This window comes from Mustela nigripes, chromosome 6 (genome assembly GCF_022355385.1).
Source record: "Mustela nigripes isolate SB6536 chromosome 6, MUSNIG.SB6536, whole genome shotgun sequence".
In the NCBI taxonomy this organism is placed as follows: Eukaryota; Metazoa; Chordata; class Mammalia; order Carnivora; family Mustelidae; genus Mustela; species Mustela nigripes.
In genome coordinates, this window is record NC_081562.1 from 38,938,634 (window position 1) to 38,950,456 (window position 11,823).

The window sequence follows — 11,823 nt, forward strand, 5'->3', positions numbered from 1 at the left end:
ACAATTGTCAGAATAGACCTATTCAGGAGTGTAGTTGAGAACAAGTCAAATGAATATTGTCATAAATATATTAACCATACAGTCTCTGGGGTTTTTTTCTGTTGACATTTAATATGTAAAGTTGGTAATGGTGCTGATTACTTTCTGATTGTTGAAAATGTTTTGTATTGCTGACTTGAAATTATTCCTTGTGATACAAAGATTGCTTTAAGTAGAAATTTAATTTTAAAAAATTTGTATGCATTATGATTGTTTTTTAGTTCATATTTCAGCTTTGATACCAGTTTCTGTGAATTTAAATTACAAGGAATACATAGTCTAACCAGTTTAAAAGCTTTCTTTAGAAAGGCTTTTAGTTCCACATGAGTTTGGATCCAGTCCTGAGTAGTTTGGCAGCAGCTGTTTAATGAGACCCGCTGGCTGCTTTTTCTGAGGGCTAGCAGAAAAGAGGTTAAATTCTGAGCAAAATTTTTCAGTTCTGCTATCCTTTTGCCCCCAGCCCAAGGCCCTGGATTCTAAGTCAGATTTCTTTGAAAAAGGTGTTGCATTATTATTTAAAAAAAAAAAATTAAAAAACCAGTAATATATTTCAGTTCCTTTATTTTATCCATTAACTGGTAGAGCCACAGGTAACATTGAGAACCATTGTTTTTCTGTTTAGTTTTCCAGAGCCATCTCCTTTTCTTAAACTTTGTGGGTTTGTTTTGTTTTGTTATTAAGATATATTTATTTACTTACTTGGTTGGGGAGGGACAGGTGGTGAGGGAGAAAGAATCCCAAGCACCCTCCGCTGAGCTTGGAGCTGACAAGGGGCTCAGAGATCAGTACCTGAGTAGGAGGCTTAACCAACTGCACCACCTAGGTGTACCTTAAACTTTGTATTTTAAATAACAAATTTGAATTTCTTCAAACAGGATATTAGTCATTTAAAAAATAAGATATATCATTACTAATGGTGGTAATGAACTAAAGAGGGTAAGTCATTGGGTATTACTGTTTGTTAAAGAATTGTGTAAACATCAGTTTAATCAAAATATGGGGCACCTGGATGGCTCATTTGGTTAAGCATCTGACTCTTGGGTCCTTCTCGTATCATGATCTAATAGATTGTGAGATCAAGCCCCGCCTTGGGATTTTGCTTGGATTCTTTCCCTCTCCCCTTTTGCCCATGCTCACCTTTACCGGGGCATACTCTCTCTCTCTCTCTCAAATAAAATATATAAATCCTTTAAAAAAAAAAAAAGAAGAAGAAGAAGAAGGAGGAGGAATATATCTTACATCTCCTGTATTCCTCTCATTCTTTGGGTCTTTCCTAGGCTGGGTTTTTCCTTCCCTCACCAGGTGACTTAAGAAATCCATTGAAATCTTTATATATCTAAGGTGCGTCACTAAACTTGGCAGATACATGTCACTTAAGGTTAAAAACAACCAAGTTACTTCACAATTAATACTTCATATTAATTATATCTACCAGGAAGTAGTAAGAGAAAGGCAAGAAAACTTAAGACTTATGAGACTAATGCAAGATAAAGAGGAAATGATCGGAAAACTCAAAGAAGAAATTGATTTGTTAAATCGAGTAAGTATTCACACATTTCAGTTTCACAGTTTTTTTTCCTGACAGTTGGATGAAAATATATATATATGAAGAGATTATGTAATTTCATTATTTTGTTAAAGAGATGGTAATTTGTGGTAATAAAATTCATCATTTCTTTCTATAAACTGATTTCCTCTGGCCAGTTATCAGTTGTTTGGTGTTTTGTTAGAGTCAAGGTGAGAGGCAGCTTGGTCACCACCACACATAAAAGGACATTGGTACAGAGTTGCCTCAGTGAAGAGCAAAACTTGCTGCTTTCTTGCCATAAGAAACTTGAGATGTCTTTGTGTTTTACCACCTTTTTCTCCCCAGTTGTATTTAACGCATGTCTCCCTTAAGTTTAGCATTATGCTAGGTCTCTATTATACTATTTTGTAATTCTTTTTCTTGCTTTCAGCCTAGAATTTACTTTTTGCTTAAGAAGCAAGTGTTAGTGCTGGGCCATATAAGCAATGCTGATGAGAAGAGATTCCATAGTTTTGAATACTGGAATGCTTTAGATAAAAGAAAAAAGTTTGTGGCGCCAGGGTGGTTCAGTGGGTTAAAGCCTCTGCCTTTGGCTCAGGTCATGATCCCAGGGTCCTGGGATTGAGCCCCGCCTGGCCTGGGATTGAGCCCCGTGGTGGACTGTCTGTTCGGCAGGGAGCCTACTGCCTTTCCTTTCTTTCTGCCTGCCTCTCTGCCTACTTGTGATCTCTGTCTGTCAAATAAATAAATAAAATCTTTAAAAAAAAAAGTTTGCTTGGGGGTGAGGGGAGGGAAACAGATTCCTTTTTTTTAAGATTTTATTTCTTTATTTGACACAGAGAGAGAGAGAGAGTGAGTGAGATCACAAGTAGGCAGAGAGGCAGGCAGAGGAAGAGGGGAAAGCAGGCCCCCTGCTGAGCAGAGAGACTGCTGCGGGACTTGATTCCCGGACCCTAAGATCATGACCTGAGCCGAAGGCAGAGGCTTAACCCACTGAGCCACCCAGGTGCTGGGAAGCAGATTCCTAATTGAGTCTTTTTTTTTTTTTTTAATATTTTATTTATTTATTTGACAGAGAGAGATCACAGGTAGGCAGAGAGGCTGGCAGAGAGAGAGAGGGAAACAGGCTCCCCGCAGAGCAGAGAGCCCGATGTGAGACTCGATCCCAGGACCCTGAGATCACGACCTGAGCCGAAGGCAGCAGCTTAACCCACTGAGCCACCCAGGCGCCCCTCCTAATTGAGTCTTAACCCTAACAATGAAAGAAGAGGCAATAAAGAGGCTTCATTATATAAACCCATTCTAAATAAAGCTCTGAGGCATTAACTATAGGTAATAGATGAGGACAGCAAAACTTAGTTTAACTTGCTCAAGGTCATAGGTGGAATCACAGAGTAACTGTCTGAACCAGTATTTGACAGCAGGTATTCCAAAATCCTAATTCTGAGCTCTTCCGTTTTTGTAGACAGTCTTCCATCTTGGTTTAGAACACAGGTGTTCCTCTACTGGTTTTGGAATATGATTTAATAAAATCTGAGCATAGTTTTGAAGTAGTATTAGTACTATCTTAGGCACTGTGCATTAAAAAGAATAATAAAACATCTGCTCTTACAGAGTTTCTAATCTAGTAATGATACAGAAATATATCTTACTTAATTCTACATCTTGGAAAGGTCTCAGTTGTAGTAATTTTCAGAATCTTGTATATTATTGTTGTTTTCAACAGGTAAGTTCCCCAGCATCATTCATTTAGTTTATGAGTAAATGCAGATTCTATTTTTGCACATTTTAAAAACACTTACATAATTGTCCAAAGGCAGTATGCTGAATTTATCAGAATGCTGCTATCTGGTAGCATGCTTATACTTTAAATTGATTACTTCAAGTTTTAGTATTTTGAATGACAAGGATAATTCTAAAATATGTGCTTTTAGAACTATCAGTAAGCATTCTGCCTTGAAATAGTTTCTTCTAACTAAAACTTAGAGTAGATTATCTTCATATTTACCAATTGTTGTATATGGTGCCTAGGATTAACATAGGGAACATAGACCTGGAATCATATAACTTTAAAGCTGGAGGATGATTACTTAGTTTAGTGGCTTTCTTTTTTTTGAGCTTTAAAAACCTTTTCCTCAAACAAAATGTTATAAAGGAACCTAACACGAATTGAACCAGATCAACTCTCTGTGCTCCAGATCTCCTTTACTGTATGCCTCCATTTTATCACTTCCTCAGATTTTCACCTCACAACATACACTCTTGTTAAAGATCATACAAGGTGGTAGGAGTACATCCAGAACTTGTACCTCGATCTTTCTGATGTCTCATTTGACACAGGCTGTTATCCGAGACCCTGAACCTCATACTGTCCACATATTTATTTTGTTTAGCCCTCAATTTGGGGGGGGGTGTTCTTAACTAAAAAATTAAGCTGTTTATAATGATTAAAAATTAGAAGATTCACAATTATCAAGAATTCTGATTTTTTATTTCTCTTAAAAATGAAAAATCTGGCAAGACGTGATCTGTCTTAACCATGATAATGAGAAGGAGTTGAGTAGTGGGTGCTCCCTTCAGGTGTGGGGCATACTCTACCTAAACTTGTTTTTGGAACTTGGCCTTGTTTCCAAATTAAGTGCATGTATGAATTATATTTGAATGTATTTATTTTAAAGTGTTTTTTAAAATCACCTTTAGAATATTTTTAAGTACTTAAAAAAAACTCCTATGTTATTTTCTTTTTTGTTTGCTTAAGGACCTAGATGACATAGAAGATGAAAATGAACAACTAAAGCAGGAAAATAAAACTCTTTTGAAAGTTGTTGGTCAGCTAACAAGGTAGAAGATTCAAGACCCAGTGTGGAAAAAACATTTTAAAACTACTGATTGAATGTTATGGTTAATGCTAGGATAATATTCCTATGCTGCAATACATTAAGTATGTATATTTATTTCGAGAAAACAGTGGGTGTTTATTTTCAAAATACTTCTTTTTCATTATTTCAAAAACAGTATCAACCTTCTGTTTCACCAATAAGTAACATCTTTCAGTTATTAAAATGATCAGTTATGCCTCTTTTGGTTTTGTGTGGTATTCAAATAATATGTGGTTTAAAGTCACAACCATTTGAATATATTTTATCTACGGTAGTGTGTTTTCTCCCTAAAGGAATATACATAGTCTTTGTTTACATGGATTCAAATACTTTTGGGGAATAACCTGCAATTGCCTTATTACTGATGTGTGCAAACTTATGTGTTGTTGATTTACTCATATAGGCTTTGTCTATTGTCATTTGTTCTTTCAACTTATTCTAAGCAGCTTAGAGTAATAGAGTGTCATACCATTTTGTACTAACAGTCATCTTTAAAAAGGAAAGCTATTATGAAAAGTCATTTAATATCATGTACCAGTTGGCTAAATATAAAAAAATTTAGAGAATACTTGAATTGTGCTACAGTAAATTAAAATATACAATTTTTGTATTTGAATATTGAAAAAAATTTAAAATCACTTTAACATCTGAAAAACATAAACTTATAATTTCATTGTAAAATTTCTTATGTAGGTACTACATTTTTTATTATTCCAGGGTTTATAAATGAACATAGAATATTTAAAAAGTTGTTAACTCATCATTCCAGTAGAGTGTGTACAATTTCAATGTAAAAGAAAAAAATTTATATTTTTAATTATCATTTGCATTAAAAACAAAACCAAAATATTTATCCACACTTTAAACATTTATACTTACATTTACAAAACAACACATAAACAAATAGTATCAAAATACTTTGCTTATTTCTAACTTGGAGAATAACACTATGATACAGTTATTCTCATTTGAGAGAATTATTTCCCTACCTCAAATTTAAGGGATTTTCTTCCTAACATTGGATTTTTAAAAACAATTTTAAAAATTTTTGAAGTATATAAATTTTCTATTAAATATCATTTAGTGTTTAGAGTTGTATATTAAATTTTCATGTTGAGTAAGGAAAACCCCCTCTTTCAAAATATATAAACATTAAGGAATGTCTGTCTGATAATTGAATCCCAAACAGTATACTAATCCTGTTTTGTCCAATTAAACATAGTAAAATCCATTTTGGGTAACCTACTAACTTTTTCTTTACTTGCCAAGTCCTTTCATTATTTACTACTGAAAAAATAGGGAAGTGAGACAGTTGGACAAAATGTAGAGTAACTGATAAATATCACCCATGTTGAATTCTATAATTCTAGGCTGGCTTCTCATTCAGAAGTTTCAGCCTTGGTTGATCATCAGAATCACTTTTGCCTACAAAGAATTCCCAGTCTGTAATTTCTAGATAGATTTAGGTTGAGACCCTGGACAGAATTTTTAAATCTCACTGTCTGATGATTCTGATCATAACCTAGGTTTGGAAATAGCTCCTGTTGCCTCTTTCCTTTCTCTATCATCCACTGCAGACCCTAGAATTAACATATGTTAGCTATGAGCATTTTGTCCCCCTTTTAGTTTATTTAATAATTTATCTGGTCTCTGGGGAAGTTTTCATATGTTTAAGTATATTTACCCAAAAGTTTAATGTTAGATTACCAAACTTGATATAGTTACAGAATTATTGCATAAGGGCATCCTTTTTGAAGAATGTTAGCAAACATGGGAACAGTGACCTGCTCTCCACATATCAGAGTGGTATGCCAGGTTCAGTTACTGCCTTGGTTCTGAGGCACTCATCTCCCCTTAATTACCCTTAAGTATGTGGTAGAAATAGCAGTATTTTCTAGTTTGCATCCAAGCTTTGGATGTTGTGAAAATGCTGTCAGTATCCAGCCTTAAAATATATTAGTGTGCTGGTTTTTCGGTAAAGTTTTTGAAACTTCTATTTAATCCATATGTAAATAAAGGAATATTTCATTTCCCTTTTTAAAATTATGCCAGTTATTAGTGCTTTTAAAGATGGACTGTTTTTAAATTTTCCTTTTCTTCAGTTTGTTAGAAAAGCTCCAGCAATGATTTTTTACATAATACCTAGTGCAAATAGAGGAGCCTGACAACTTAAGCAAAGTAGTTCACAAGCAGTCCTTCCTCTTGGCCTTAAAATGTATATTTATATCACTTACAGATTTTGACACTGAATATTGAAAAATTAAGTAGGATCTTTTACAATTTCCCTTTAAAATGTATAAAAAGCATTGAGGTTGAAAAAAAGCATTGAGATTTTAAAAAGGTAAAGACATGTGCACTACCTTAGAAAACTTGGCTGTAGAATGCTAGTATTTGTGAAATTTTTAGTACCACTCAGAAATGATATTTCTTATATTTCCTGAGAATTTATGGCATAATAAAGCATACAAAAGTTTTAATGTGTTTATGATATTATTTTCAAAACAAGAAGTTTATTAATTTTGAAGCATGAACATGACTTGTCTCCCCTGATTTCTGACATGCATTAACTTGGAATTACAAAGTAATCTCCATTTTTCATTTTTCTAGAATTATTATTTTATTGTACTACAGTCACCTTTAGAAAGGAAGAGTTTGGTGGTTATGTATTTCTGAGGGAATTTACTAAATACAGAGATTAAGATTAGCACAGTCACACTGGCTCAAGTAGTTTAAAACATAAAAAATTAGTATCAGGGCAGACACATGTAGCAATAATTTTTTTTTAATTAGCTTTTTAATTGTGGTTTAAAACAATGTATTCTTAAGGTGAAAACCCTACCTCAATTATATGTGGGTTTATGTTTTCTGGATTAATCTGGATTTTTATAATTGCAAATTAAAATGTAACATTTTGAGTCCACTAACACTTTGTTCAAAATACAAGTCAGTATAATGACTTTGTAAGTTCAACACTGTAATATAAAACAGGAAAGACCTTTGGTTTGATCATTGATCTGATGTCCTAGACAGTATTCATATGTAGAGTGATAGTCATCTTTTGTCTTTTTTGTAGTTTTATAATCTTGAGTCCGTGCCTAGTAATTTCCATGTAGTATTGGCACTTATTTAGTAACTGTTCATGGTTTAGTTAATAGCCTGTTACAAGATTCCAGCATAGATTTTCATCTTGTAATGTAAGAAACCAAACACACCAGAGTTTCATTGGTAGAAATAGTAATTGAGAAAGATCTAGCATTCAAGGAGTTAGAACTAAAATAACATGTTAAAGTCAGTGCTGAACATTCTCTTACTGTATCTGAACCATTCCTAATATGTAATGGTAAGCTTTACTTCCTTTGCTTTGGAACTGTGTTCACTCTCCTAAGTAAAGGACATCCCATCAACTAGTATTATAATTTATATGTTACTTATCTGAGAACTAGTGCCACTTTTGTTGTTCCATTAAGCCGAAAGCATAATACTAATAGACAACAAATGTTTTGCTCTTCAGGTGCTTCCCCCATGTTGTTAAGTTTCTCATTAAAGTATAGAAGTTGGTTGTTTCATTCTCAGTATTGACTTAAAAAATTATTCTAGAAAACCTAAACCCATATTGTTTTTTTAATTTTACTTAGCTAGACTCTCACAGCATGTTAAAATGTTCTCCCCATTCTAAAAGTAATTACGTGTCAGTATATGAGAGGAATATGGATAAGGACTATAAATATATTAAATTTTCATATCTTTTTGCAAGTATTTACTATTCTGATAGGTATCTAGTTATAGATTTTATAGACATTTTTAAAAAATGAACATGGATCAGCCCTTTCATTTAGCAGTGTACAGTCTATGTAGTGTGTGTCAGTAGCACAAAGTATAACCTTAATTAGCATTAGCTGGTCTAATCTGAATAGTTCATTCAAAAATTTGTTTTTTGTTTTTTGGTTTTTGGTTTTGGTGTTATCTAGCCATTGTCTTTCAGGTCTAGTTAATAGGTACCATTTAATTTGCTGCAGCATTTACTGAATGGTGGAGTGGAAGACCTGATGCATGTTGGGAAATATCTTACTATATTTCATTTAGGTAATTATTCTTTATGAAGAGAATGTTGTTAAGGAATATTGCAGTAATGAAGTAAAAAGAACTCAATAATAATTCAGATACAACAAACTATTAATGGTATTCTCTCTGTACATTACTGATTACTAGTTTTTTTTTAAGTATTTACATTTAATAAGCAGTTCACATCCTGACACATATTTCTTTGGTAATAATAGAGTGTTAGTGATGATCACTTGATGGACACTAATTATGTTCCTGTTTTGTTTTGACTCCTCTGGATACCTAACAGATATACATTACTTTTTTTGGTGAACCTTTTTTGGGGAAGATTTGGCTATTTTAATCAGGGTTTTTCTTCTGAGTGTAAGTATTAGATGGCTGCTGCTACCAGCAAAAACCATATGAAAACTAAAATTTACTGTTTTGTTGAAAAATCAGTTAATTCAGGTAATTAAATATTTATAGAAAAACACCTGGATAATTTATTGACGACATTAGTATTGTGTAGAGAGCTTTTATAATTACCATGGCATAGGTTTTCATGTTGGAATAGTCAACTTGATATAGATTGACTTTTAATATGTTTTGCATGTAAAATAATAGTCAATAAAAATAAATTTTCATTTATTTTTCAACAATGGTTAATTATCTTTTTTCCTCCCTGAACTATCAGTAAAACGCTGGCCATGAGTTTTACTTTTGGAGTTAAGGGATGACGTTAATCTTCTAATTAATTTGTGTGCCTCTTACTAAAACAGTACATTTGAATCTTTAGTATACATTATTGTAGAAGGAAAAATGTTGTAAAAAATAAAAATGCCATATTGCTAAGATCTGTATACTTCAGTGGTGGGACTTCTTGAAGAAGTGAGGAAGTGTACATATGTTCAATCTGACTGAAAATTTTAATGGTCTTTGTTTTAAAACTACATGAATAATGTCCTAATTCAAAATTGAATCTCTTATCAACTAAATCTAATGGTGTTCAAAGAATTTCAGGTCCTTCATAGTTTGAAAAAGATAAGTAGGAGTCTGGGAATGTAAAAATCTGGTCTTTGTTTTTTGAGTAAATGGTTTACATAACCTTTTGCTAATGTGTCGTTTTTCATACACCTGCACAAGCTAATCAGTCTTCTTTACTTCTACAACTCTAAATTAATCTTCTCAGTAATGTCATGCATGTCTAACAAGTGAACAAGCATCCTTCAGTCAGACTGTTTAGATAATGTCTCAAGTCCTTATATAAGAACCTACTCCATTAGTAAGCCTGTTGAAAAAATTGTAAGGTCTCTTAGTCGTAATGGGACCTTGAGGCCTTTATCTTAGACTTCATCAAATCCCTGTTTTATTTCTTCTAGATTCACTCTGTGCATGCACACAATTCTATCAGTAGCTGTATACTACCCACATATTTTCTTAATCTCCTGTGTCTAATTTCCTTTTCACATCTATAAGCGGTTACATTTTCTTCCTGGTTAACTTCTTGGAGAGAAATTATGTAATTTTGGACCTTCATACTAAAGAGGTAGGACTGGTTATAATATCCTTTACAATTCATTCATTTTATTTTGATGTCTAACCAGATAAGGTTGAAAAGGAAGCTAGAAAGCAAACCTTCCCTTTTAATATTGGACCAAATGCCCAACTTTACTCTTCACTTTCAAAAAACTAAGTATGTTTCTTGTAACTCCTTTAAGATCAGTGTAGCTTAAGAGGTTCAGCTAAGTATAGTGACTTGGTTGACAGTCTGAGCACAACTCTAATGCTAATGCAAGATAGCATAACAGCATTAAATAATTAGAAGTTCAGTAGTATCATTTGCCAGGCATTATGTTAAGTGCTTTAAATATTTTTATTTGACTCTTTAAAACTTGTGCAAAATACAGATTGGGAAGGGTGATTTGCCCAAATTTACAAAGCAGTGCTTTTTGCTTCGCTGTAACATATTCACTTTTATGACATAATTATTGTACTATTCAACAGTTTGCCAGTGGTTCTCAAAGTGTGGTCCCCACACTAGTAGTATTGACTTCACTTTGAAATCGATTAGAAATAGTACCTCTTGGACCCTGAATGAGGTAAGGCCCAGCAATCTATGTTTTAACAGGTCCTTGAAGTGATTCTGATACAGATCAATGCTTGCAAATTTGCATTGTGCATTTCTATTTTTAGGTAAAGATCTTGGTCTTTTTTTGGACATTATATACATAATATAATGTGGACTTAAAAAAAAAGGTAATCTTTTCATTGTTGCTTATGATGCAAAAGAGTGTATTAGGAAAAGACCCAGCGTGGATATTGGCAGCTTGACATAACTGCATTAGTTTAGTATTCTCTCTGGAACTCAAATAGATTCTTAAGTCCAACAGACTGTGGAATGAAATCTTTGTTTTACTGTGTTAAGCTTGATCTCTCTTATTGCCTGAAGGTTTTTAGTAACGTTTTTTTTTTCTTCAAATTTTAAAACTTGATTGGAACAAATATGTTTCATCAGTTACAGTTTTGTTTTTGTTGATTTGGGGGTTTTGTTTTTTTCCATGTAAGGACACTGGGGTGGCCCATGCGGAGATTGAATCTTCAAAATTCACTGTGAACTCAGAAAATCAGTAGTATCTTCTCGCTAATTCATCAGTAAGGAGAAATTCAGTGTTGCATATCAGTGAGTAAAGAAAAAATTTGAAGTCTATGTTTATTGATTTAGAATATTTCTTTTCTTTCCAGGTAGTTTATTATTTTTAATTATTTCTGCTTTTTAAGTACTAGAGAGGAATTTTAAATTAAAGAGTTACCGAGAAGTTAATACAGTGAGTAAAAGAATACCTCACACCCAGTTTTCCTCATTACTAATGCTTTTCATTAGTGTGGTGCATGCCACTGGTATTCAACATAGTACTAGAAGTCCAAGCCTCAGCAATCAGACAACAAAAAGAAGTAAAAGGCATCCAAATTGGCAAAGAAGAAATCAAACTGTCATTCTTTGCAGATGATATGATACTATATGTGGAAAACACAAAGACTCCAAATCTGCTAGAACTTGTACAGGAATTCAGTAAAGTGTCAGGATATAAAATCAATGCACAGAAATCAGTTCCATTTCTTTACACCAACAACGAGACAGAAGAAAGAGAAATTAAGGAGACAATCCCATTTACAATTGCACCCAAAACCATAAGATACCTAGGAATAAACCTAACCAAAGAGGCAAAGAATCTATACTCAGAAAACTATAAAGCACTCATGAAAGAAATTGAAGAAGACACAAAGAAATGGAAAAATGTTTCATGTTCCTGGATTGGAAGAACAAATATTGTGAAA

The 11,823-nt window shown here is 33.1% G+C and overlaps 1 protein-coding gene across 1 annotated transcript in view; it reads left to right on the plus strand.

The window, feature by feature from the left end:
- PAWR (pro-apoptotic WT1 regulator) overlaps positions 1 to 9,591 on the plus strand; it is a 117,900-nt gene extending 108,309 nt beyond the window's left edge. Inside the window, exons 5-6 of the mRNA XM_059402411.1 lie at positions 1,475 to 1,579; positions 4,326 to 9,591. Of these exons, the coding sequence (XP_059258394.1) occupies positions 1,475 to 1,579; positions 4,326 to 4,412 (192 nt within the window). The 3' untranslated portion in view covers positions 4,413 to 9,591. The remainder of the gene's footprint in view (positions 1 to 1,474; positions 1,580 to 4,325) is intronic.
- The last annotated feature ends 2,232 nt before the right edge of the window (positions 9,592 to 11,823 follow it).